General features: G+C 56.7%; 2 protein-coding genes across 8 annotated transcripts; one reads left to right on the top strand and one right to left on the bottom strand.

Moving 5' to 3' along the window:
- Positions 1-347: 347 nt before the first annotated feature.
- On the top strand, positions 348-24529 carry CCDC78 (coiled-coil domain containing 78). 6 transcript variants are annotated; one of them, XM_017808737.1, is made up of 17 exons: positions 348-619; positions 8444-8531; positions 9137-9272; positions 9976-10053; positions 10616-10702; positions 10930-11109; positions 14764-14901; positions 14980-15030; positions 15662-15747; positions 16457-16535; positions 16974-17099; positions 17858-18069; positions 18649-18820; positions 19751-19794; positions 21429-21495; positions 22826-22926; positions 23855-24529. In XM_017808737.1, exons 3-17 carry the CDS (start codon positions 9246-9248, stop codon positions 23976-23978), a joined length of 1572 nt encoding a protein of 523 aa, XP_017664226.1. In that variant the 5' UTR covers positions 348-619; positions 8444-8531; positions 9137-9245; the 3' UTR covers positions 23979-24529. The 6 variants fall into 6 exon arrangements, with proteins under 6 accessions (XP_017664226.1, XP_017664222.1, XP_017664223.1 ...); XM_017808733.1 differs by having other exon boundaries at positions 9137-9197; positions 9976-10441; XM_017808734.1 differs by lacking the exon at positions 14980-15030 and having other exon boundaries at positions 9137-9197; positions 9976-10441.
- Positions 618-3532, bottom strand: IGFALS (insulin like growth factor binding protein acid labile subunit). Of its 2 annotated transcripts, none has more exons than XM_017808740.1 (2): positions 3496-3532; positions 618-2903 (listed from the first exon to the last, which is right to left on the bottom strand). In XM_017808740.1, the coding sequence occupies exons 1-2, from the start codon at positions 3509-3511 to the stop codon at positions 1090-1092; spliced, it is 1830 nt and encodes a 609-aa protein (XP_017664229.1). In that variant the 5' UTR covers positions 3512-3532; the 3' UTR covers positions 618-1089. The 2 variants fall into 2 exon arrangements, with proteins under 2 accessions (XP_017664229.1, XP_017664230.1); XM_017808741.1 differs by having other exon boundaries at positions 618-2900; positions 3496-3523.

Here is a 24529-nt window from a genome sequence, read left to right on the forward strand (position 1 = left end):
CCCCTGGGACCTGCCCTCCTCATGCAGGCTTGAGTTAAGCTGGGGAACCAAATGGAAGTGGTGGCCTTGCATCTTATCTCCCTCTCTTCTGGACTCTGAGCCCCTCCTGCCTGCCTCCCTCTCCATGTCTGGGACTCGCCCTCACAGTGACGTCCCAGGAAGACAGGGAAATGTTGTATTCCCACTAACCAGACTGGATCATAGCAGGCAGCCATTGCTTGGAGGAGAGCAGGAGCACCATCCCCCCCTGCTCCCACTGTGCCTGTGGGACCTGCACCTGACCAGGTTTCCCCATGTGCAATTTTCCAGGAAAATTTTACCTGACCTTTGAACGCTTCTCTGGGATTTGAAGAGCCAGGAGCAGTGCTGGAGTCTGACAGGGCTGTTGGCTTCTGGGGGATGGCCAGGCACCTCTTGCTCCCTCTCTGGGCGTGTGTCACCCACCCAGAGCTTGTGGGAAATGCTGTGAGCTCCTGACCCCACCCAGGATCTGCCCCCCTCACCCTGAGCGGGCTCTGGGGAGAAACCCCAGCTGGGGGTCACGAGCTGTGGAACAAACGACCTTCCAAGAGGGGTTGCAATAGCTCCAAAGGTTTATTTGTCTGCTGCCATTTATCAGGTGAGTGACGTGTGGCTCTCTGCTGCTGCAAGGAATCATTCAAGCAAGTCCTCTGCCCCCTTCCCTGAGCTTGGAGGGGCTTTTAGGATTTCTCCACAGCTCCGTGGCAGGAAGATGCTTTGTTTTGTCCCACACAAGTTCTGGCTTGGGCAGGGATGCCCCTTGTGGGACGGGGCAGCATTCCCCCATCCTGGAGGCTTAGAGATGTTCCCACTGGGAACAACTGGGGGCTGCTATTTAAATATTAAAGGGCTGAAATATTCAGTTTGAAGCCCAGGAGCTGCTGCCCATCCAGCATTGCCTGGGCTTGACTCTCCTTGTGGTGGCAGCTGGAGGTGGTGGCAAAGCTGGGCTTGTCTGGGGTGGCCACAGAGCCCCAGCTCCTGCTGCTGCCCCGGGACAGGGCAGGGAGGTGGCAAGGGAGGATCCCCCATCGGAACGGCTCATCCCCTGGGAGGGGCCAGCCCAGCTCAGCAGAGAGCAAAGCTCTCCTCGGTGGTGTCCCGCAGGTCCAGCCCTGCCAGGGCCGGGGGGTGCAGGCAGGTGAGGTTGTTGTAGGTGTACACGGGCTCCTGGGTGTCGTCCCCCTCGGCCACCGACTGCACGAAGCGCGGCACCACCGCCGGGTGCTGCAGGGAGAAGTCCCGCAGCCCCTGCAGGGAGCAGTTGCAGTGCCAGTTGTTGCCCCCCAGCCACAGCTGCTCCAGGGTGAAGGGGGGGCACAGGAAGCCCACAGAGAAGGTCTCCAGGGAGTTGTTCCTCAGGCTGAGGTACCGCAGGTTGGCCAGGGGGGAGATGACGGCGTTGTCCAGTGTCTGCAGCTGGTTGTGGGAAAGGTCAAGCCAGAAGAGTCTCTGGAGCGGGCTGAAGGTGTCCTGGGAGATCTCCAGGAGCTGGTTGGAGGACAGGAAGAGGTACTCCAGGTTGCTCAGACCCACGAAGAGCCGGGGCGAGAGGTGGCTCAGCCTGTTGTGCTTCAGGTCGAGCTCCAGGAGCTCGTGCAGTTCACTGAAGCTCTGGTCCTCGATGAGGGAGATGCTGTTGTGCTGCAGGAAGAGCCGCCTGAGGCTGGACAGCCCGGAGAAGGTGTTTGCTCGGATCCTGCCCATGCAGCTGTGCTCCAGGTGGAGGCTGTGCAGCTTGGTGACCCCCTTGAAGACAAAGTCAGGGAGGACCTTGATGCAGTTGTCAGACAAGTGCATGACTGCCACATTGTACAGCCCCAGGAAGGCCCCAGCCCTGATGTCCTGCAGCTGGTTGTTGTTGAGGCTGAGAACCTCCAGCTGCCCCAGCCCCTCAAAGGTCCTTTCCACCAGGCTCCGGATCCTGTTGTGCCCCAGCTGCAGCTCCTCCAGGAACTGGAGGTCTTTGAAGGTCCTGGGCCTCAGGCTGGTGATGGAGTTGGTGGACAGGCGGAGGACGTGCAGGCTCAGGAGGCCCAGGAAGGTGTCCTCGTACAGCGAGACGAGGCGGTTGTGGGACAGGTCCAGCCACCGCAGGGCCTTCATGCCCATGAAGGCGCGGGGGGCGATGGCGTTGATCTGGTTGTGGTTCAGGTACAGCTTCTGCAGCTTCTGCAGCTTGACAAAGATGTTGATCTTGATGCCCTTGAGCGCGTTCCCGCTCAGGTCCAGCTCCTTCAGCTCGGTGAGGCTGCAGAAGAGCTGGTGCTGGAGGTAGGGGAGCTTGTTCCCGGCCAGGATCAGCTCCCTCAAGTTGGGCAAGTCATGGAACACCTTGTCAGGCAGGACCACCAGCGAGTTCCAGCCCAGGTTCAGGTACCAGAGGTTGGAGAGCCCCGCAAACAGCCCTTCCTCCACCTTGCTGAAGTGGTTGTTGTTGAGGCTGAGGGAGACGAGGTTCTGGGTGTGCAGGAAGGTGTGCGGGGCCAGGTGCCGCAGGCGGTTGCGCTCCAGGTGCAGGTGGTAGAGGCTCCTCAGCCCGTGGAAGGCGTGCTGCTCCACGCCGGCCAGCTGGCTGCTCTGCAGGTCCAGGAAGTCCAGGGCTGACAGGTTCCTGAAGGCAGCAGCCGGCAGGAGGGTGAAGTTGTTGCCGTCCAGCCACAGGGCCTTGGCGTTGGGGGGCACATCCTCGGGCAGGCGCGTCAGGTTGCGGGCGCTGCAGAACACGTTGAGCTCCTCGCTGTAGTCGTCCAGGCTGCAGGCACAGGGGCTGGGGCAGCGGGGCGGGTCCGTGTCCCCCTGCTCCTTCGGGGGGTCCCCCCCGGGGGGCTGGGAGGCTGCGGCCAGCAGCAGGGCCAGGGGGAGCAGGAGGGGGATGCCTGCTGTGGGGTGTGAGGAAAGGGGCCTCGGTCAGTGTGGGGACACGGCTGCTCCAGGGGACCCCTTTGGGACCCCCCTGCCGGCTGCCTGCACTGCTGGAGTTGGGGGTGGAGGGGTCAGTCCCAGCCCTTTGCACACGCAGGGCAGCTGCGGCAGTTTGCAGAGGTTGGATCCCTTGGGAGAGGGTGTGGGATCACCCCCCACTCCTGCCACGGCTCAGACTCCTCAGAGTTCGAGCATGGACCCCCCAGAACTCATCTCTATATTGCAGTGGCTGCAGCAGCTTCTGCCTTTCATGGGGAAAGGCCCCCCAGTACCCTCTCCTCCTTCCTCCCCAGCTGCCTCCCCTTAACTTGCTGTTCCTTGGAGCCAGGGGGTCTCTGTGCTGCAGTCCCTGCCCACCCCTGCAGCCCCCAGCCAGGTTTGTGCTCTGCCCTACAGTGCCTGCAAGCCCCCCCAGGCAGCTCGGGGGCCCCCAGAATGTATAATCAGCAGCGGAGGAGGAGAAGAGCGAAGGGTGACTGAAGCCCCAGCAGAGTTTGAGGGTGTCCCCCCAGCCCAAGCCCGGCCCAGGGGCAGGTTCCCCAGCCTCACCTTTGCCTGCGCTCATGGCGACGGGCAGGGCAGCTCCTGCTCCCGCTCCCGCTCCGCTCTCGGCCCCGCTGCCTGCAGGGATGGATGGAGCAACCACCTTGACGCCTGTCCAGCCGCCCGCCCGGCTGGGCTTAACCCCACTGCTGCTGGGCCGGGCTTAACCCCACTGCTGCTGGGCCGGGCTGGGCTGAGCCCCCGGGACAGCCTGGCCGGCGTTACTGGCACCGGGATGGGCTCCTCGCTGCTCCCCCTGGTCTGTAACTGCCTTCAGGGCAGCCCGGGAAAAGGGGGTGGAGTGAGATATCCAGGAGTCTGATGGAATGATGGGGATCCTGCCAGAGATGGGGTTTGAGTGGGCAGTGAGGGTGGAGGGAGGGATGGGGCAACCTCACAGGGTGTCCCATGACCCTGTCCTGAGCTCCTGGAGGGTCCTGAACACTGACCCTTCCTTGGGTGCCTGCCCTCCTCTGCCAGGGATACCCTGAGATAAGCCCTGGCAGTGGGTCCTCATGCTGCATCAGGACCCAATCTCCCACTGGTGAAATGGTGGCTGTGAGGGTCCCCTGGACAGTGGGGTGATGTGGTTGGTGCTCCAGGGCTGACAGATCACACGCTGCCCCTGGCAGCTCCTCAAAACCACGCTGGGGAGGCTGGTGACCTCATCCTGTGTCCCTGGGCATTTCCCCACCAGCCTCCAACACAGGTTCTGTGGAATCTTTTACCACTTTCCAGGGCAGAAAGAGAAAGCCCCAGCGAGAGGAGCCTTGTGGCCAGTGGCTGCTGAATGGAAAAGCCACAGCCAACCCTTCCCCATGTCCTGGTAGCCCTGTTCTTCCCTGAAGATGAAGCTTGGCATCATTCACATCATTCACCTCCAGGAAGAGGTGTCTCCCACCAGTGTTGTTCTTCCCAGCCCTGGTTCCCCCCCCTGCTGCAAGTGGAGCAGGGATCCTCTCCACCACTGTCCATCAGAGCCTGGCATCTCCCCCAGCTCCAGTTCCCGCCAGGCTGCTTTGGGAGGTGGAGATGGAACAGGGAAGCTGTCCACCACCAGTCCCACACCATGGGTGTCCCCACCATGCCCATTCCCACGGGAGCCTGACATGTCCCCCCAGCTCCACAGGCCACATCTCAGCTCTTCATCACTGAACTCGAGCAGTTCCATGACCATGGGAGACATCCAGGCTCCAGCCTTGCAACACAACTTTCCCACAGGCACTGCTTTCTCCCTTCCCTTTTGGCCCTGAGTGCCATTCTCCTCCCCCTCTATTTTAATCCTCTCTTCTGGGAATTTATAGATCAGAAGGGAGAAACACGGGATGGGGGTACACACACCCACTAATAGGCACTGAGCACATATTGACACAAGGTGTAATCAATCTGGAAGCTAAAAAGAGCTGAGCCAGCACAGCTCAGCCAGCCAAAACCCACAAACCTCTTTGGGAAGTTTAAATGAGCCCTGCCTGTGGCTGGGAGCAGGTTTATCCCTGCCTTCAGCAGCCCATTCTGGGAAAATGTCAAATGAGATGTGATGGGAGAGTAAAGAGAGTCAATAAGCAAATCCCTTCCCAGTGTGGCTGCGGTGCAGGGAGGAGCTGGACCCATCTCCACCTTTAAAGGTCCTTGAAGCATCTCTTCTAGACCTGTCTCCACCTTTAAACCTCCCTGAGGGCATCTCCTCCAGATGTGTCCCATCACCTGTGGCTGGAACCCCGTGAATGTTGATCCCTTCAGCATCACCATGAGCCCACCTTGAACACCTGGGCCTCCACCTGCCCAGTGTGCCACGGCTCCACAGCCACCCTGGGGACCTCATTTAGGTCCCCACCGTGTCCCTGGCCACTGTGGACCTCCCCACTTGATCCCCCCATCTCTTCAGCTTTGACAGATAATCTCCCTGGTTGGGACCAAAGTCTGAGCCGCCTCCCCTGGTTGCCATGGAGAAGGCTGTAATGGTATTAGGAAAAGCAGCAAAATCATAAAAAAGTAGTTTTCAAACCTATTTAAACTCTAAGGAATCATTTACCTTCCCCAGCAGCCCTCCCGTGCCTGCAGGTCCCTCCCCAGGGAGCTTCCCAGTTCCCTGTGTGTGGGAAATGCCACCAGCTGCCCCTGGCTCCCTGTTCTGGCTGAACTGGGGAGGGACTGGTGCTGGTGGCCCTGCCAGGTCTGCTGTGGGACCCCAGGAGCTCTCTGGTCCATCCCCACCCACCAGGGTGAGTGACCAGGGACAGCTCTGGACACCAGCAGGGACAGCACCAAGCCAGGCTGAGCCCTGAGGGGAGGAGGGATGTGACACACGTGGTGTTGTCACAGCTGAGTTAGGGAGTATTTTTAGCAAATTTTTCCAAATATTGTCGCTGTCTGGAGGAGACCATCTCTCATTGCCAGGGCAACCAGCACTGCTGCTCCTCATCCCCAGCCAAAACCGTGCCAGCCCTGATGCTGCTGCTTGAGAGCTGGGATGGGTGACACCAGCACCCCAGAGCTTGTGCCACTCCCGGGGACACCAGCAGGGACCAGGCCCCAGGAGTGGGGCTTGGCCTGGTGCTCAGTGGCCACCCACCTTTCTGGCCACCCTGGTCCCCGTCACTGGAGATGGGGACCTGGGAGTGGGGGCACAGGGGCCTGGCAGCTGTTGGCAAAGGTCCCCATGGGCATCACCAAGTGTCAGTTCCTGCCCTGCCACGGGTGCTGGGAAAGTTGGGAAAGGTGCCGGATGCGCCAGAGGCTCTCGGGGAAGCCAATTACAGCCCTGGTGGCCACGTGAAACCTCACCACCAGCCCAGCCTGGCTGGACTGGTTGGACTGGGAGAGGTGAGGACATCCCCAAGGCATGACTCAGGGTGGCCAGGCTGTTGCTGGAGACACAGATGGGAAAATTCCCAAACACTGAGGTTTGGGGAAAAGAAGAAGCCCGGGGAGCGGGAGGTTGGAGATGTGTGGGGACAGGAGAGCCTGTCCCAGCAGTGGCTGCCAGGTCAAAGCTGGATTTGGGGAGTGAACAGAGGGATGGGAGGCAGCCACCTTGGCTAACTCACCTTGATGACAGTGCTGGTGTGCCAGGAAGGGGGGAGGGGTCCGTGTCCCAGGTCAGCTCTCCAGACCTGGTGGGTTCTATGCCAGCCCTACAGCAGCTGCTGGGTGGAGGGGTCAGCCTGGTCCTCGGGGTGCCTGGCTGGGGAGAATGGGCCACGCACCCTCCCCCTGCCTGGGATTGCATGGCCACAACCCCCCCACTGCCTCCTGTCACCTCCGTGCCTGCCCCATCCCAGCCCTCCTTCTCAGCCCCGTGGGGAAGCACCTGGAGATGCCAGGGGGGTGACAAAAGGGACATGAGGCAGCAGTGGGTGCTGGCAGCCCATCAAACCCAGCACCTCCTGGCTGCAGCACAAGCAGTTTGTTCAGCAGGGCCAAGGAGATGATTCTCCCTCCTGATGCCCCTGGAACTCACACCCATCCAGCGCCGGGATCCCAGCACAGGGCAGACCCCGATGGGTCAGAGCAGGTCCGGGGGGGACCATGGGAAGGGAGAGCTGAGAGAGCTGCTCCAGCTCCCTCCTCTTCCTTCCCCAGGCTGGGATGGCTGGGGCTGTCCAGCTGGAGAAGACCTTGTGGCAGCCTGGCAATACATGAGGGGCCTTGGAAGAGCAATGGAGAGAAGCTTTTCCTCAAGAGCCGTCAAGACAGGAGAAGGGGTGATGGCTTTAAACTGGGAGACAGTGGATTTAGATCGGATATAAAAAGAAAATGGGTTGGGGGGGATCAGTGGGAGCCTGGCCTGGGGGTGCCACGGCTGGGCACCTCTGTGCCTCCAGGCGGGTGACACTGTGGGCTGCTCCCACCACACCGGGCATTCCCGGTGCTCCACCCGCCTCCCAGCAGGGATCCGCTGCATCCAGGAGCGAACGCAAATTCCCTTTGCTGGCGCTGGAAGCCAGATGGAGCCAGTCACTGCGCTAACGCTGTGCCGGGCCCTGCGGAAGGCTCCGGGGAAGGCGGGGGCTGCTCCCCCCGCGGGTCCCCTCGGGGCCGAGCGCGGTGTGTGACCCTGCCGAGGGCTGCGGGGCTGGAGGGGAGCTGACAACAAACAGCGGCATCGGCCCGGTGGGCTGCGGGCTACAAATATTGCACCTGTTTCCCCTTGAACTCCTGTGGATTTGGGAGCGTTTCTCCATCTTTGTGCTGCATCCCAGGGGAGAGGTCGGTACCTTGGAGCACGAGGGTGACCCAGCCGCCACAGCTGCTGTGGTTAAGGCGTCCTTGACAGGAAGAGTGACAAGCCCTCGGTACAGAGCTGGCCTTTGGTGGGGTTAACAAAACACAGACTTTCTGTTTGGTTTTACTCTGGAGCAGGGATGGAGATTTGGGGCTGCAGTGACACCTAAAAACTCATTTCTCAGCCCAAAATTGCTTTTTGTGGTGTGGACCAGGACAAAATTTGCTTCATATTCCCAAACCATGGGGAAAGTGGGCACTGTCATTCCTGGTGCCCATAGGACACCTGCCACCAAGGTGGGTTTGCATAAATAATGCCATATTTATGGATGTTAATTGTCCTCTGCCACGTGAAATGGGCACCCTGAGGATCAGGAAGAACCTGGCTGTGCCACCGTGGTGGCACGGGCTGTTTGCCCTCCTAAATTAGGTGTCCTGGGGTCTGGGACAGCCTGAGTGCCCATCCTTGGGGTGTCCCTGTGGGGCTGAGACCCCTCAGGACCCAGCATGTGCCCAGGGAGTGGAGCTGCTGCTCAGCTCCCCCATGTGCTGAGCCCCCTCCGCCGTGGGCAGGGTGTGAATTTGGCTTTCAGCTCCTGGGTGGGTGTGAAGAGACTGTGAATTCTCATCAGCACTTTCATTACCTTAATAAAATTACTTCAGGTCTGTTAAGTTCTTTCGAAGAAAAATAAGCCCTAATTGGACGTTCTGTTGGCTTCTCCTTCCCCAGAGCCCCTGGAACGTTCAGTCCCTGGGTATCACATCCATGGACCTTCATTCAATCCCCCTCGAGGGGCTTCTCCAGCAGCCTGGACCAGGTGAGGAGTTTTGCTTGGCATGGAGCTTCTGTCAGGATGGCCCCTCTCCCTCTCATCCTCTTGGCTCTGACAGATCCAGAAGAGTTATTCAGAGCTGTGGTCTTTTTTGAACATTAATTGTCAAAGCTTTTCTTCTTTAAAAGACAGATTCTTACCTAAACTCACCCACTCTACAGAAATAGCAGCGATAATAAGCCTGAAATGAGGAGATTAAGAACTGGAATTCATTTTAGAATCATAGAATCATCAACTAGTTTGAGTTGGAAGGGACCTTTAAAGGTCATCTAGTCCATCTAGTTCTACCCCTGTTCAGGGTTTTCCAGCACTATCCACCATGCTCTACACTCCCTTTTACCCTCACTCTTACCTTGGAGACTCTTCAAGTGCTTTTAGCTTTGCACACACTTGGGATTTGTCCTATTCCAGCCTAGCTGGTCCCAATTTGGGGCCAGCAGCACTGTGTAGACCAGCACAACCCAGTTTTTGCACTGTCTGGGCTAATCTGGGCTGGTTTCAGTGCATGCTTTGCTTTGAAGTTTAGATTTTGTCCACACAGTGTCTCTGATGTGAAGGGGTAAACTGGGAAAGGTCTTTTCTGTCACCAGCTTCAGCTTGATCACAGCTCCGAGATCCTGGGACCTTTTGGGTGATTCACTGACACGAGAGGTACAAGGACTGCAGAGATCAAGGGAAAGTTGCCCAGAAGCAAGTTAGATGCTCCTGGATGGTTTGGAGCAGATGGTAGTGTTAATGGGTTAATTAATGGGTTAATCAGATCATAGAGTCATGGAATGGTTTGGGTTGGAAGGGACCATAAAGCCCATCTTGTTCCACCCCCTGCCATGGGCAGGGACACCTTCCACTAGCCCAGGTTGCTCCAAGCCCCGTCCAACCTGGCCTTGGACACTTCCAGGGATGGGGCAGCCACAGCTTCTCTGGGCAACCTGTGCCAGGGCCTCCCCACCCTCACAGGGAAGGATTTCTCCCCAGTATCCCATCTAACCCTGCCCTCGGGCAGAAGGAAGCCATTCCTCTTGTCCTGGCACAATCTGTCCATGGAAGAAGTTGCTCTCCCTCTTATTTTATCAGCCCCCTTTAAGTACTGGAAGATCCCTGCCCTAGAGATGGAGGCCACCCCTACAGCCAGGTTTGGGAATGGTCCATAAGAGTGTGGTACCTCCAAAATGGCAATATTGCTTCGCTGGGGGTGTTTCCTGAGCTGCTTATTCCAGTATCTGTTGTGAGCTGACTTGGGAATACAAAAGCCTCCCCAGAAGTTTCATTTCCTTCCCTCTAACAGCTCCCAGGGTGGCTGGAATTATTGGTTCCACCTTAAAATCGAGGTGGATGCCACACCCTCCAGTAACCAAAGTTGATAGCAACAGTGCTGGACCTCCAGGGAGAAGTTCCTTAGAGATCCTTAGATCCTTCCTTTGCTTTTCAGTTGCTGCCTGCCCCACACCGTGCTGAGATCTCGGCCTCTGAGCACATGGATCTTGGAATTGTTGCAGAGAATGAGAAGGTGAGTGCTGTGACAGAGCATGTGCAGCACCTTGCTAATGAAAAATATAAGTGTGAAGGTCTGCAGCCCCTTCCCAGGTGATGAAAGAGGCTCTGCCAAGGAAATCCTCACCACAGGAGGAAAATGGCAGCTGAAAATCCCATCTAGAATCTGTTCAGGCTCTGAAAAGCTGAGCTCTTCCAGCAGCATGTGGTGGGTGAGTGGCAGGGGGAGGAGGGCTCGGCTGGCACCCGCTGTGGGAGCTGCTCTGTGTCTCCAGGTGCAGCTGCAGGATGGGAACGATGGGATGTACCAGCCTGGAGACTCCCAGGAGGGGATGGGGAAGCTGGCTAGCTCCAAGACAGATTTCCCAGCCAGGGTGCTCCTCAGTGAAGAGGAAAAACTGAAGGTAAAACTTTGAGAGTTGGCGAGAACTGAGCTGTGAGGCTGTAAGAGGTCTGTAGATCCACAGTAGGAAATCTGGGGGGGAATTCCTCCTTCTAGAGGGATGTGTGTTGTGCTTAAACATCATGTTGGCCTCAGAATCCATCCATGGCTTTAATTAGGTCCTTCCTGCTCCTAGATTTCCAAGGACCTCGTCGATCTCCAGATAGAGACCAACAAAATGAAGGAGCAGTACGAGACGGAGAACTTTGAACTGAAAAATATGGTATCCAGAAGTTTGGAATAGCCGATTTCTGCCCTGCCAATGCCTTTATCCGGCAGTCCAGCTCCTTATACACCCACCTTTGCTTTGCTTGGCATATTCTCTTGGCTCTGCCTAGAGCTACATTCCCCCCTGACATCCCAGATATCATGAAACTCCCATGAAACTCATCTCCCTGTGACTGCTCCTGGTCTCTGCCACAGTCTAATCCTGCTGACTTCACCCTTCAGATACTGGCCCTGGAGAACCGTGTGCGGGAGCTGGAGCTGTGCAGTGAGAAGGTGACGGGGGAGCGAGATTCCCTGCGGGAACGCCTGCGAGCCCTGGAGAGCGCTCGGAAGGAGCTGGCACAGGAGTACATCATTCTGAAAAGCAACTACCTGGCCCTTGGGAAAGAGCTGGACCAGGAGGTGAGACAGACTCCAGTGCTCATCCCGGTGTTCCCGGCTCCGTCTCACGTTCCTCTGATGTACAGGCAGCTTGGTGGCTTTGGGTTGTGTATTGTGTCACAGCTCAGCTCCAGTGAGTCTTGTTTACAGAATTAGGGAATGGCTTGAGCTGAAGGGGCCTCTTAAAGGCCACCCAACTCTCCCCCCCTGCCATGGGCAGGGACACCTTCCACTAGCCCAGGTTGCTCCAAGCCCTGTCCAACCTGGCCTTGGACACTTCCAGGGATGGGGCAGTCACAGCTTCTCTGGGCAACCTGTGCCAGGGCCTCACCGCCCTCACAGGGAAGAATTCCTTCCCAATATCCCATCTAACCCTGCCCTCTGGCAGTGGGAAGCCATTCCCCCTTGGCCTGTCCCTCCATCCCCTGTCCCAAGTCCCTCTCCAGCTCTCCTGGAGCCCCTTTAGGCCCTGGAATGGGCTCTCAGGTCTCCCTGGAGCCTTCTCTTCTCCAGGTGAACACCCCCAGCTCTCCCAGCCTGGCTCCAGAGCAGAGGGGCTCCAGCCCTTGGAGCATCTCCATGAGCTCCTCTGGACTCTCTCCAACAGCTCCACGTCCTTGTGCTGTTGGTTCCCCCATATCTGGAGGCAGCTCTGCAGGGGGGTCTCACCTGAGGGGGCAGAGGGGCAGAATCCCCCCCTCCCCTGCTGCCCACGCTGTGGGATCAGCCCAGGGCACACGGCCGGGGCAGGTCCAGCCCCTCAGCGGTGACACGGCCCTGGGTTTGTTTGCAGAGCCGGGGGTTTGCTGTCACACCTCCCCCTCCTCGCGGGGTCTGTGGGACCCGCTCTGCGCAGCGGGGTCGGCGCTGAGCCCACGCTGACCCGTGTGATCCCGGCCCCGCCGGCACAGCCTCCCCGCTCCGGGCCGGCCCCATCCCTGTTCCCGGGGGTCACGGCGGGGCTGGCCCGGGCACACGGGGCCGCTCCCCCCGCGCTGCCAGCGCGCTTTGTTTCCCTTTTTTCTGCTTGGCTTGCGCGGGCTGCACGGGAACGGATTGGAGCCGCTCTCTTTTCGGGCGGCGGCGGGAAGGGGCCTGGGAGCTTTTAGGCAGACAGCTTCATAAAAACACTGAATTCAAGCAAGTTTCTGATGGTTCCTTAGAAGATAGTCACCTTCCCGGCGACTGTTAGCTTAGCAATTATTAACCAGAGTCTTTCGGACCTGGATTTGTGTATTTCTTTGGCAAGAACAGCTACTTCAATAGCCCTTCCTCTCTCCCCTCCCTCTCCTCTCTCCTGCTTCTTCTCCTTTTTAAATTGGGTGGAATGACTGACACCCTCCTGCCTCGCTCCCTCCCTCCCCCAGCAGATAGTTTCGCTGGTTCAGCTAAATGACCTGGTTTTCCATGCCGGGCTGTGGTGGGAAGACGTGGAGCTGGGACCAGGCACGTTTGTTTGGTCCGGTCTGTCTGGATGGTCTGCAAAGCTCTGGTGGAGGAGGATACAGGATCATGATCATGCCGTGGGTTAGTGAGCTGATCATCTGTCTTCCATAAGCTGAGAAATGGGAATTTCTTACAAGGAGGCAAGCTCAGCTCTCAGAGGGGGGTGAAGCCACCCTGTCATCCCACTGGAGCACGAGGCAGAGCTGCTCTGCTCCCTCCTCATGGAGGAATAGCTCCATGTTCACTCTCAGCTGCTCCTTGTCCCCAAGGGGGTGCAGTATGTTTATCAAAAATTGGATTTTTCAGGCAGCTGACATCTCTAAATGATGGGTTTAGCGAGTTAGAGGTAATAACACACTGTTTTCACATGGATCCTGGAATGTTTCAGAGGGTGAAAACACGTGGACTCAGTTCTGTGCCTGGATAGCATCCTGAAGAATTATAGAATCATGGAATGGCCTGGGTTGGAAGGGACCTTAAAGCCCATCTTGTTCTGCCCTTTGCCATGGGCAGGGACACTTTCACTAGACCAGGTCGTTCCCAGAAGCAGTGAAGCATGGCCCAGAAGCCAGAGGTGAATTCCTTGGATGTAATCCATATGCTGAGGGGTTTACCCTCAGCTTGGCTCTGACTACCAGATATCCCTGCCTGAAGCCAGAAAGGCTCCGACTTGGCAGGCTGGGACTTGTCGCGACATGGGCCTCTTGCTCATTATTTTCCCAGTGCGGACTTTCCCAAAGGAAATGGGAAAAGCAGCCTGCGGTTCTGTCCCCTCCCCTTCCCCGGCGCTCTTCTGGGAAGACAATGAACCTTTTACACATTCCCAATTACAAGTGCTACTTGTGACCTTGCCAATATGTTGTCATGGCTGCTTGGCGCAGAAGCAGCTCCGCGAACTCATTCACGGCCCCTTGGCCGGGAACAGTTGGAGCCGCTGAATTGTCGGGCGCCCTTTGTGCTGGATTCACACACCGCCCCGGGGCTGTCCCGGCCGCAGAGCCGGCCTTGCCCAGCCCTTGGGAAGCGCCTTGCAGAAGGTGCCAGTCAGGCACTTGGTGCCTGTTTTCTGACTCGCTGTAAATTCTTCCTTTTCAAGGCTCTGACCTTTCCTAGCTCCCAGTTTCCTTCTCCCTTTGTCCCGCGGCTGCGGCGGCGCTCGGCGGAGGGGACCCAGTGCCTGCGAGCCGGGTTCCACGCCGGGGTTTTCTCTGGAGCCGGGCCAGGCTCGGGAGCTCAGCGAAGCCCAGCTCAAACCCGGGACTGCCTCTTTTTTTGGCTAAACCGGTAGCTGTGCCCCCTTTCCGACCGAATTGTCGGGGCTGACAGCTGCAGATGGATCGCTCTGGGCTGGGGAACAAGCGGGCTGGCTCTGCGGAGCTGTCAGGTTTCACAGCTGTATATCTCACCTCTTTGTCAGCCTCTTTTCTCCTCGCTCTCCCCCAGCCCACCCTGTGCTATCTTTTGATAAGCTATTCTCTCCACGGATGACTCAGATGACCTCTGCCTCCCATCCTCCCGATTCACTGCCATGGTAACAATTACTCAAGCTTGTCCCCAGTCATAAACCCCATCAAAGCTTTGTTATCTACACAGAAACCCTCCCGGGAGACATGAATTCCCCCAGTGTTCCTTCCAGATCACCTGTAACAGAGCTTTTCTCATTCAGATCCTCTTCTGGAAATGTGTCACTTCACACCAGCACTGCTTTGAATCTTGCTGCCTACACGGAGCTGTGGGCTGGCTGCTGCTGGGGGATGCATCCCAACCAAACTGGGATTGTGGCAGCAGGGATGGACAGAAGGATGGAGATTTGGCCCTTCTCTTGTATTATGGAGTCCAGCACTGTTCAAAGCTGTTCCACGGGGAAAGACGTTCCAGAGGTGTTGGGAAGCTGCATGGAGGGTGCAGGGTTGGAGTGAGGAGAGAACTGGAGGCCAGGAGAGGTGATGGCAGAGCTGTGCCCAGGGCTGGCACTGGGATCTGGATCTGAATGTGAGAGAGAGACAGGCAGAGGGATAAGGTTCCATGGGAATAACCCTGCTGTCTGGAAATGCATTTCCATGAGAACTAGAAAATCACTCGTATCTTTGGACCGGTGGAGATAAGACCATAGGAGAGAGAACTAAAATTAAAACTTGCTTTTGGGAGGGCACAGGGGTGCCTACCTTGTGCACACACCAGGAGCAGCAGGTGAGGAGGATTTTCTTTCCTTCTTTTTTGATCTGGCAGGTCAGGAGGAATGAAGAGCTCACCCAAGAGCTCCTCAACCTGGCCAAAGGCAGGAACACCCTTCCTGGCACAGAGAGCACCCACCCGCCTGCCATGGCCCATCAATCCTCTGCAGAGCTGGAAAGAGTGAGGGGGAAGGTAAGGAACTCTCTGCCCTTCCACCAGCTCCTTGGACAACAAGGATCTAACAGGCTCTTCTGTCTCTCCTAAAACCAGCCTGAAGATGTGGTTGCCTCTGGACACGAGCGGCAGGAGCTGGAGAGAAACGTGAGCGTGTGGGGTCTGCTGCTGGATCCTTGGGAAACAGAGGGGGGGATTGATTCCAGCTGTGGCTGGCACCTCCTTGTGCTAACTTGAGTTTTGTGGATCAGCTGATGCCTTGATTAATTTTAAATTATTTTTTAAGCTGTGCAGTTGCCAAATGAGGCTGGGGTAACTCCAGATGTGCAGGCAGAGCTGAGGGAGGGCACAGGTGGTGCCCTCGGTCCGTGCCCGGTCAGGGTGAACACAGGCAGGAGTTTAAAACCCAACAGGTGCAGAGGACACTTATTTTCTTCTTGCTCATACTTGAGAAAGCTGGGGGTGATGAAGCACCCGAAACAGAGCAGGGAGATGCTCTCAGCCTCCTCCCCATCTGCAGTCCCTGCAAAACCGCCACCAGCTCCTGCTGGGAATGTGGCTCTCAACGTGAGAATTTCCCTTGGGAGAGCGACACGTGTGCACCTCCACGTGCCCTGTCTGCAGATCAGACTCCATTTCTGGTGTGCTACAGGGCACCAGTCCCTTCCAGTTAAACCAGTCCTTTCCCCAGCATGTCACCGCTCACTGGAGCCTCTCCTCACTTCATCCTCTCTTTGCTCAGCCTTCTGCCTCATCTTCCTCTTTGTTTGTCCCTCAGTTGCTTGGAAACCAGGATCACATAAAAGTGGAGCTTGAAAAACTGAAGAAAACCCACGACTGGCAGCAGAAGCTGGAGGAGCGAGTGTAAGTGTTGGGGGCACCTTCTGCTTGGCTGGGCATTTATGGGCTTCACTGCAGCTGGATTTGATCCATGGGAGCAGGAGAAGGAGGCACGTAGTCTCTGGTGGGGTACAAGGTGGGAATGATGATTCACCCTTGGAAGAAGTGAGACCTGGAAGGAAAACCTGATGTTTTCAAGGCTCTTCAAAGAGTCAGCTGCCTGCTTAAAGTTGGTGGTGTTTAGGGACACCTTGAAAATCCACATTATGTAAAACACAGCAAATGTGTGACAGCCCAGAGATGAATCCAGCCCCAGCCCTTACCCCCACAGTGGGTCTTCCATTGTCATGGGATGTGGTTGATGTCCTGGGAAAGGCTGCCCCAGCAGGGATGCTGCAGGAGTAGACCCTGTGCCTGGGGAAGACATTCACCTTTGATGGGGAGAGTTCTTTGGTGCTGGTTGATGCACATCTGGGGGATGGCAGCTGCTGCTGGGAGATTTCTGTCATCCCAGTGATTTCCTTCCCCAAGCTGGCTGTGTTGGACCTACAGAGACTCCCAGAATGGTTTGGGTTGGAAGGGACCTTAAACATCATCTCATTCCACCCCCCTGCCACCTTCCACTAGACCAGGCTGCTCCCAGCCCCATCCAACCTGGCCTTGAACACTTCCAGGGATGGGGCAGAAGTTTGAGGGGGTTAAAATATAACACATTTTCTTCCTGTGTGTCCAGGCTGGGGCTGGGGAAGGAGCTGCAGGAGGCAAAGGGAGCGATCGGGGACACGCAGCGCAGGCTGGTGGAGCAGTCAGCGGTGAGGACAGGCTCCCTTCCCCTGCTCCTCCTGCGAGCCATGTGCTATTCCTGAGCTTCCAGGGGGGCATGCCTTGTATCCAGGTACTCTGACACCTCTTCCTCTCCAGGGAGCTTTTCCCACCAAGGTTCTCCTCCCTGTGCAGTTTCCTTCCGCACGTGGTGGAAGGTGCTGCTTGCTCAGGTGGTGGGAGGAATTTTGTTCACTGATTTTTAGAAAGAGTTGGTGGAATCACCGGGGTGGGGAGGTGGCAAATGACAGAAGGTAGCAGGGGAATTGAGGCTATAAACATTTCCATTGGACTTCTCTGAAAACTCAGGACCTTCCCAGCTCTAGCAAAGCTGAGTATCTGGAAAGGAAATCTCCAGTGTATTATGGAGCTTCTCAGTTCCCCCTCCTTGGCTGGAGGGCAGCAGTTTCTTTGTTTGTTGTGCCCAGGTGCTGCTCACGTCCCAGAGCCAGCTGCAGGAGGTGGAGGCAGAGAACTCCCGGCTGCAGCTCCGGCTGAAGGAGCTGAACGAGGAATATCGCTCCCGGCTGGCGCGGTACATCAGGGACGTGGCGGTGGGTACCCCCAGCCCTGGGGGCTCTGCTGGCCTGGGGAGTATCACAGAATCATGGAATATCCTGAGCTGGAAGGGACCCCTAAGGATCATGAGTCAACTCCTGGTCCTGCCCAGGACACCCCAACAATCCCACCCATCCCTGAGAGCGTTGTCCAAACCCTCCTGGAGCTCTGGCAGCCTTGGTGCTGTGCCCACTGCCCTGGGGAGCCTGGTCAGTGCCCAACCACCCCCTGGGGGAAGAACCTTTTCCTGAGATCCAGCCTAACCCTGCCCTGACACAACTCCAGCTGTTCCCTCAGATCTCTCCATGCTGGCTGCCCTCCTCTTGCAGGCTGCTGCAAATAAATAAGACTAAATAAGTGAATAAGAGAATCTTTCAATCCCAGTTATCTGACCAAGAGAAATCCCAGCAGAAACTCACAGATCATTTTGCAGGGCTATACAGGAAAACTGGGTGCAGAGGGAGGCTGACTTAGAGTCATAGAATGGGTTAGGTTGGAAGGGACCTTAAAGATCATCTCATTCCACTTCCTGCCATGGGCAGGGACACCTTCCACTAGCCCAGGTTGCTCCAAGCCCCGTTCAACCTGGCCTTGGACACTTCCAGGGATGGGGCAGCCACAGCTTCTCTGGCCAACCTGTGCCAGGGCCTCACCACCCCCACAGCCAACAATTCCTTCCCAATATCCCACCCAACCCTGCCCTCTGGCAGCAGGAAACCATTCCCCCTCGATTCCTCTGTCTGTGCATTTACAGAACTACATGGACAGCAAATCCAGCCACATGACAGGACACAGCAAAGCCCCAGCTGATCATGCTGCCATGAAGCACTTTGTGGACAACATGCTGAAGGATATCCGGGCTTCCTACAAGTCTCGGGAGGAGCAGCTGGCACGGGCAGCACGTGGGTACAAGAAACGCATGAAGGACCTGGTGAAGAAGCACGAGAACCTGCTGATTGCCTATGGGTAAGGATCTGACAGGCTCTGGGCCACCTCTGCCTTCAGGACCAAGTGAAGTGCCCCATAGCACCCACCCCACTGTCCTAGAGGGAGGCAAATGGGGCTCCCAGGGGGAGCAGGGGATGTGGAGTGCACATTCTCCCTGCTCCTGACAATCCAGGATCGAGGTGCCTCCAGCTGCACGTCAGGGTGCTCTGGACATCATGGAGCTGCTTTGCACATATGTTTCTCCCACATAAAATTCAGGGTGAGAGATGGATCCCACGCTGGATGGTGTGGAAATGCAGAGGTACCACAAATAGCTCCACCTCCCAGCCCGTCCCTGCAGTGCTTTCAGCTCCACTCCACAGCTCTCTCAGCAGCTTGGGCTGTGGGAAGCAGCAGAAATACTTGTGGTATAAAAGCTACAAATAGCTCTAGGACAAGCTCCCCTCAGAAACTCTCCCAGGAATGCTCCCACTTATCCTTTGCAGGTGGCCAGAAACCAGCAGGTCCCAAGGGAATGGTACCTCCAGGAGCAGCAGAACTGCTCAGTGTTGTCACCCAAAGAAACAACCAGGGACTGACCCCTCTGGCACATTACAGGCTCCAGCGAGAGCAGATCCGGTCCCTGGGGAGCAGTGCTATGGACTGTGGCCCTGCTGAGCTCCACTTCTCCATCTCGGACCCAGAGCTGCTCACAAACACCACCCGGGAGCTGAACCGGCTGCGGGAGGAAAAGGCAAAGCTGGAGATGCAGCTCCAGGAACTGCAAAAGGTGGAGGCTGGGCAGGGAAACTGGGGGTGGTGAGGAGAGTTAAGGTGACACTGAGCCCCTTTCTTAGGTGTTCACAGGATTGTTTAGGTTGGGAAAGCCCTCCAAAATCATCAGGTTCAGCCATTCCCCCAGCACTGCCAAGGCCACCACCAAACCATGTTACTGGGTGCCACATCCACCCTCTCCCTGAGGATTTGCTGTGCCCGTGGCACAGGCAGGGAATATTCCAATCATCTCCCAGTCACAGAACCATAGAATCCCAGAATGGCTTGGGTTAGAAAAGACCTTAAAAGCTCATCTTGTTCCACCTTCCCACCACAGGCAGGGACACCTTCCACTAGCCCAGATTGCTCCAAGCCCCATCCAACCTGGCCTTGGACACTTCCAGGGATGGGAGGAACATCTCTTAATTTGCATTGGATGCATTTATTTAAAAATTCAGAGGATGGGAGACCTAAAACCTTAAGATTCTACAGCACATCATTTCCTTGCCAGGGCACTGGTGGCTGTGGGAGTGCTGGGGTACGTTGTGCCCCTTCAAAGGGGGCTTGTAAAAAGGGGGGAGAGTGACTTTTACAGGGCAGAGATTGATAGGACAAGAGGAACAGATTTAAACTAAAAGAGAAGAGATTTAGATTGGATGTTAGGAAGAAATTCTTCCCTGTGAGGGTGGGGAGGCCCTGGCACAGGTTGCCCAGAGAAGCTGTGGCTGCCCCATCCCTGGAAGTGTCCAAGGCCAGGTTGGACGGGGCTTGGAACAACTTGGTCTAGTGAGAGGTGTCCCTGCCCATGGCAGGAGGTGGAACAAGATGAACTTTGAGGTCCCTTGGAACGCAGCCCGTTCCATGACATGATTTCTACAAAGGTGGCAGGATCTGGGATTGCAGTGGTTGAATGCTTACAGGAATCCTGCTCTTCTTTTGCCTCCAGAAAAGACTGAAAGAAGCCTCTGCCTTTCCACTGCCTCCAGAGCAGTAAGTGCTGTTTGTTTCAGAGGATATCTGTCATTCCAAATTCTCCTTAATGTGTGCATTGAGGAATCTCTTTTGCTTACTTGGAGGCAGCAATAAATAGGGAGAAAGGGAGCTTTTGGGCCCGCTCTGGGAAGAACAGCTGGCTGTCCCCTCAGCACAGCCCTTCCCGGGGGGAGGAGAGTTGGTCATTTGGGCCTTGATCCAAGAAAGCTCTTAAGCATATATTTGATTTAATCCTGTTTATAGTCCCACTGACCTCTTTAGAAGCTGAAATTAAGCATATGCCCAAGTGCTTTGGTGGATCACAACCTGAGAAAGGGCTATGGAACACCACCAGTTTGGGATGGTCCTGTTTCTCCTCCCTCCCAGGCTGGAACCCTTCGGTGCCACTGTGCTGATGCCTCCCTGGCTTTCCAACAAGCTCTGGATTTGCTCATTTTTGATGAGTCTTTTCCCCCTGCTCTGTTTTTCTGCTGAAACCCGAACAGCTATAGCTGTGGAGAGCAGGAACAAAGCGTAGGAGAAACCTAAGCTGGGATTTTTCAGCCTTTTAAGATGTGGTCACCCAGAAAACGTGTCAGGTATTCCATTAGCTGGGTGCCAGCACCAAGGAGTGGGTCAGTGCCAGAGCTCCTGGGCTCTGGAAGGGTCTCAGGCACAAGCTTGAGATTCAAACAGCCTCTGCCATGCTTTCCACACTGAAAATAGAAGCAGTCCTTGAGTAGATGCATTAATTTTATCAGACTCACCACAGGAGCAAGACATGGAAAATCCAGAGTCTGAATTTTAGTGATGCATCTTCTTTAGGTTTTTTAACTGTCAAGAGACCAAACTTCAAACTGTGATGGGTTTATCCATGCTGTTACCTTGCCCCTCCAGCTAGTGACATGAATCCCAGTGTTCCCACAGCACTTCAGCCCTAGTTCCTGCTTCTTGCTTTTATCATTAAATCACAGAATAGTTGGGGTTGAAAGGGACCATCTCATTCCACCCCCCCATGCCATGGAGGCTTATCAGCTGCATGGACTCCCTGTTTATTGTCCCCTTCTCTTCTCACTCCCATGGAATCCCAGCCGGGATCTCCCTGGGCTGGGAAGCTGCAGCCACCGGAGCCGCTGGGAGCACAATGCATTCCTCCCCTCACACAGCCCAAATTCCCCGAGCATCAGATGTGACCTGTTATTTTCCTCCCTCAGACTGGGAGGCAGTGGGAAGGGCTTTCCCACGCCGGGCTGAGCAGACAGCTCACCTATCGTGCTCGCTGACCAGAACGGGCCGTGCTCCCCGCGCCAGCCTCGGGCATTGATGGCTCTCTGTTCCCACCAAGCTCAGCCCTGCAGTGCCGGGTTCTGGGCTCCTTCTGCACAGAGGCCTCCGACGAGCGAGTGATGATGTGATTTGGAACAGACCCAGCTGCCCTGGTGGGCAATCCCAGGCTGGCAGAAGGGCTGTGACTCCCGTGCCTGGGCATGGGATGGTGCCACATACCCTGAAGAGGTTTGGGCACTGGGAGAGGAAAGGTTCAAGCACTGGGGTTCATGGTGGGATGGGCATGAGTTGTGTGGAGCTGTGTGACCTGTGGGTGGGCTGGATTTGATATCTGGGCATGATCCAAATATGCTTTTCTCTCGTAGGCAGCTGGATGAGGAGGGCTGGGCAGAGGTCAGGAAGCAGCTCCGGGAATTCACACACAACACCCAGGTAAAAGTCTGGAACAGCCTGTTGGAGTAAAAGCTTATCCCTCACCCACGTGGCAAAGATGTGCTGCCCTGGGGCCGATGTGCTGCTCCAGGCTGGAGGGGGGAAACTTTCACAGAATCACAGAATATCTCGAGCTGGAAGGGATCCACAAGGATCATCCAGTCCAACTCCTGGCCCTACACAGACACCCCAGCAATCCCACCCTGTCCCTGAGAGCATTGTCCAAACAGTCCTTGAGGTCTGGCAGCCTTGGGGCCGTGATGACCACTGCCCTGGGGACCACCTTCCATGGAGCCTGGCTGTGGCTTTGGCCTCAGCCCATCAAGTGATGCTGACAGGTCCCAGCGGGTGATGTCTCAAGGCTCTACTGTCCCTGCTGCCAAAGGAAGGAGAGCAGCCCCTCATGGCTCCTGCCTATGTTTCAGAACAAGCCTCTTGGCATCTCTATAACCAACTGGGGGTGCCCGTCCCCTGAGCTGGCACTGCTGAGGCACCTCCAGTCCTGGGGTCAGTTTTAGGCCCTCCATGACAAAAAGGACACTGAGGGGTTGGAGCGTGTCCAGGGAAGGGAACGGAGCTGGGGAAGGGGCTGGAGCAGCAGGAGTGGCTGAGGAAGTGGGGGGGGCTCAGCCTGGAGAAAAGGAGGCTCAGGGGGGACCTTCTGGCTCTGCAACTCCCTGACAGGAGGGGGGAGCCAGGGGGGGTCGGGCTCTGCTCCCAGGGAACAAGGGACAGGACAAGAGGAAACGGCCTCAAGTTGTACCAGGGGAGGTTTAGATGGATACTGGGAAAATTTCTTCAGAGAAAGGATGGTCAAGCCTGTCACAGCTGCCCAGGGCAGAGGTGGAGTCCCAATTCCTAGAGAGATTTAAAAGCCATATGGATGTGGCACCTGGGGATGTGGGTTAGTGGTGGCCTTGGCAGTGCTGGGGAAGTGGTTGGATTTGATGATTTTAGAGGGCTTTTCCAACCTACATGATTCCGTTGATTCCATGATTCTGTTTGACCTGGTTCAAGCCTAGGCTGAATCTGCATCAGCTTCCCAGTCTGGTTCCCCCTGGGTGCAAAGATATTTGCTTTCATGTCGTGCCTTTCCCTGTCCACAGTGACCTGAGGAAGGGCTCCACCATTACCTGGGGATGTTGAAAGCCAAACACCTACATTGGGTGTATTTTTGTGGCCAAAAAACCAGAGCTGCCGTGGCTGAGAGGCCAGAGCGATGGGGAAGTGGTTGGAAGGGCCTGGCAGAGAGGGACTGAGCAACTTCACTCCAATCTCACAGACCTCCCTGTTTTCTCCATGATTTCTCCACGTTTCTTTGCCCCTCCAGGAGGATCTGGAGCAGGAGAGGAGCCAGCTGCTGACTCGGGCTGTCGTGGCAGAGGAGCAGGTGTTGGAGCTGCAGGAGTACATAGATCAGCATCTTGCCAGGTGAGACAGTGGGATCCCCCTGCTCTGCCCTGTGCTCCCAGTTTATCTCCAGGCTCATTGCCAGGGACATCATGGTGCCCACCACGCTGTCAGTGTCCACTGCTGGCACTGCCACAGCACTGCCAGCATGGCTGATGTCCTGCTGCACCTCCAGCTGTGCAGGCAGCTGCCACCAGCCCTTGTTCCACAGAGCAGGGACACACACATGCCCAGCCATGTCTCCTTCCTTCCCTGCTCACCCATCCTTTGGAGGAATCATAGAATCATGGAATGGTTTGGATTGGAAGGGACCTTAAAACCCATCCAGTTCCACCTTCCTGCCACTGCAGGGACACCTTCCACCAGCCCAGGTTGCTCCAAGCCCCATCCAACCTGGCCTTGGACACTTCCAGGGATGGGGCAGCCACAGCTTCTCTGGGCAACCTGTGCCAGGGCCTCACCACCCTCACAGAGAAGGATTCCTTCCCATCTAACCCTGCCCTCTGGCAGTGGGAAGCCATTCCCCCTTGTCCTGTCACTCTAGGCCCTTGTTCAAAGTCCCTCTCCAGTTCCCTTGGAGCCCCTTTAGGCATTGGGAGGGGCTCTAAGGTCTCCTTGGAGCCTTCACAAGGGGCTAAGAGGGGGTTCCCTAAAATATGAAGCCTCCCAGCAGCCCCTGATCCATGTTCCTCTCTCCCTGGCTCATCCTGCCCCGGAGCAGGAGAGGAGCTGCTGGGGCAGGGAAGGGTGAGGACAAGCAGGGCCTGTCTGTCAGACCATGATCCACCTTTCCTGCCGTGACTCCCCACCTGGGAACTCAGGTCAGGCTCTGCAGAGCCCACGAACACCTTTGAAATGAAAGGCTGTGGGTTCCTACTCGCCAGGCACAGCTCCTGGCATGGCTCAGTGCCCGGGGACTGTGCCTGCACTGTCCTGCTTCCCACTGCAGGTACAAGCAGGAGATCCTGCGGCTCAGGAACGCTGAGGGCAGCGAGGGGCCACGTGTGCTCAGTGCCAGGGCAGCTGCTGCTCCCCCCCTGCCCAGAGCCAGCACTGTCAGCCATGATCCATAGCACTCCGTGAGGAGCACCACCAACACAGGGAAGAGCGGGATTCAAAGCAGGAGGTTTGTGTTCTATGGACTGCCAGGAAAGTATCCTGCCCAGGCCGGGAGCTGGGAGCAGCGAGGGAAAGCACGTGGGTGTTCCCGTCTCGGGTTCACAGGACTAAAATGAGACAAGACAACTGTGTCTCATCTTTCCTCGTCTATCCCTGGGCTGCAGGAATTCTGCTGTTCCCTGAGCACATCACGGACACGGGGTCAGGTTCCCAGGCAGCTCTTTAATGCCGGGCTGCAGGGACAGGTTCCTGTTCCTGCTGTAACATTTCTGCTGGGTGAGACCTGGACCAGAGCCCAAGGGCTGCTCCTGCCTCGTTCCCCTCCCCTCCCTCCCAGCTCCCGTGAGACGGAGCCAAGGCTGGCTCAAGGCACTCTGAGGATGGACAAAGGGATGAGCTGCTCTTTACTTGTGAGGGTGGGGAGGCCCTGGCACAGGTTGCCCAGAGAAGCTGTGGCTGCCCCATCCCTGGAAGTGTCCAAGGCCAGGTTGGACGGGGCTTGGAG

Source organism: Lepidothrix coronata, unplaced genomic scaffold (assembly GCF_001604755.1).
Source record: "Lepidothrix coronata isolate B3197 unplaced genomic scaffold, Lepidothrix_coronata-1.0 Scaffold24, whole genome shotgun sequence".
Classification (NCBI taxonomy): domain Eukaryota; kingdom Metazoa; phylum Chordata; class Aves; order Passeriformes; family Pipridae; genus Lepidothrix; species Lepidothrix coronata.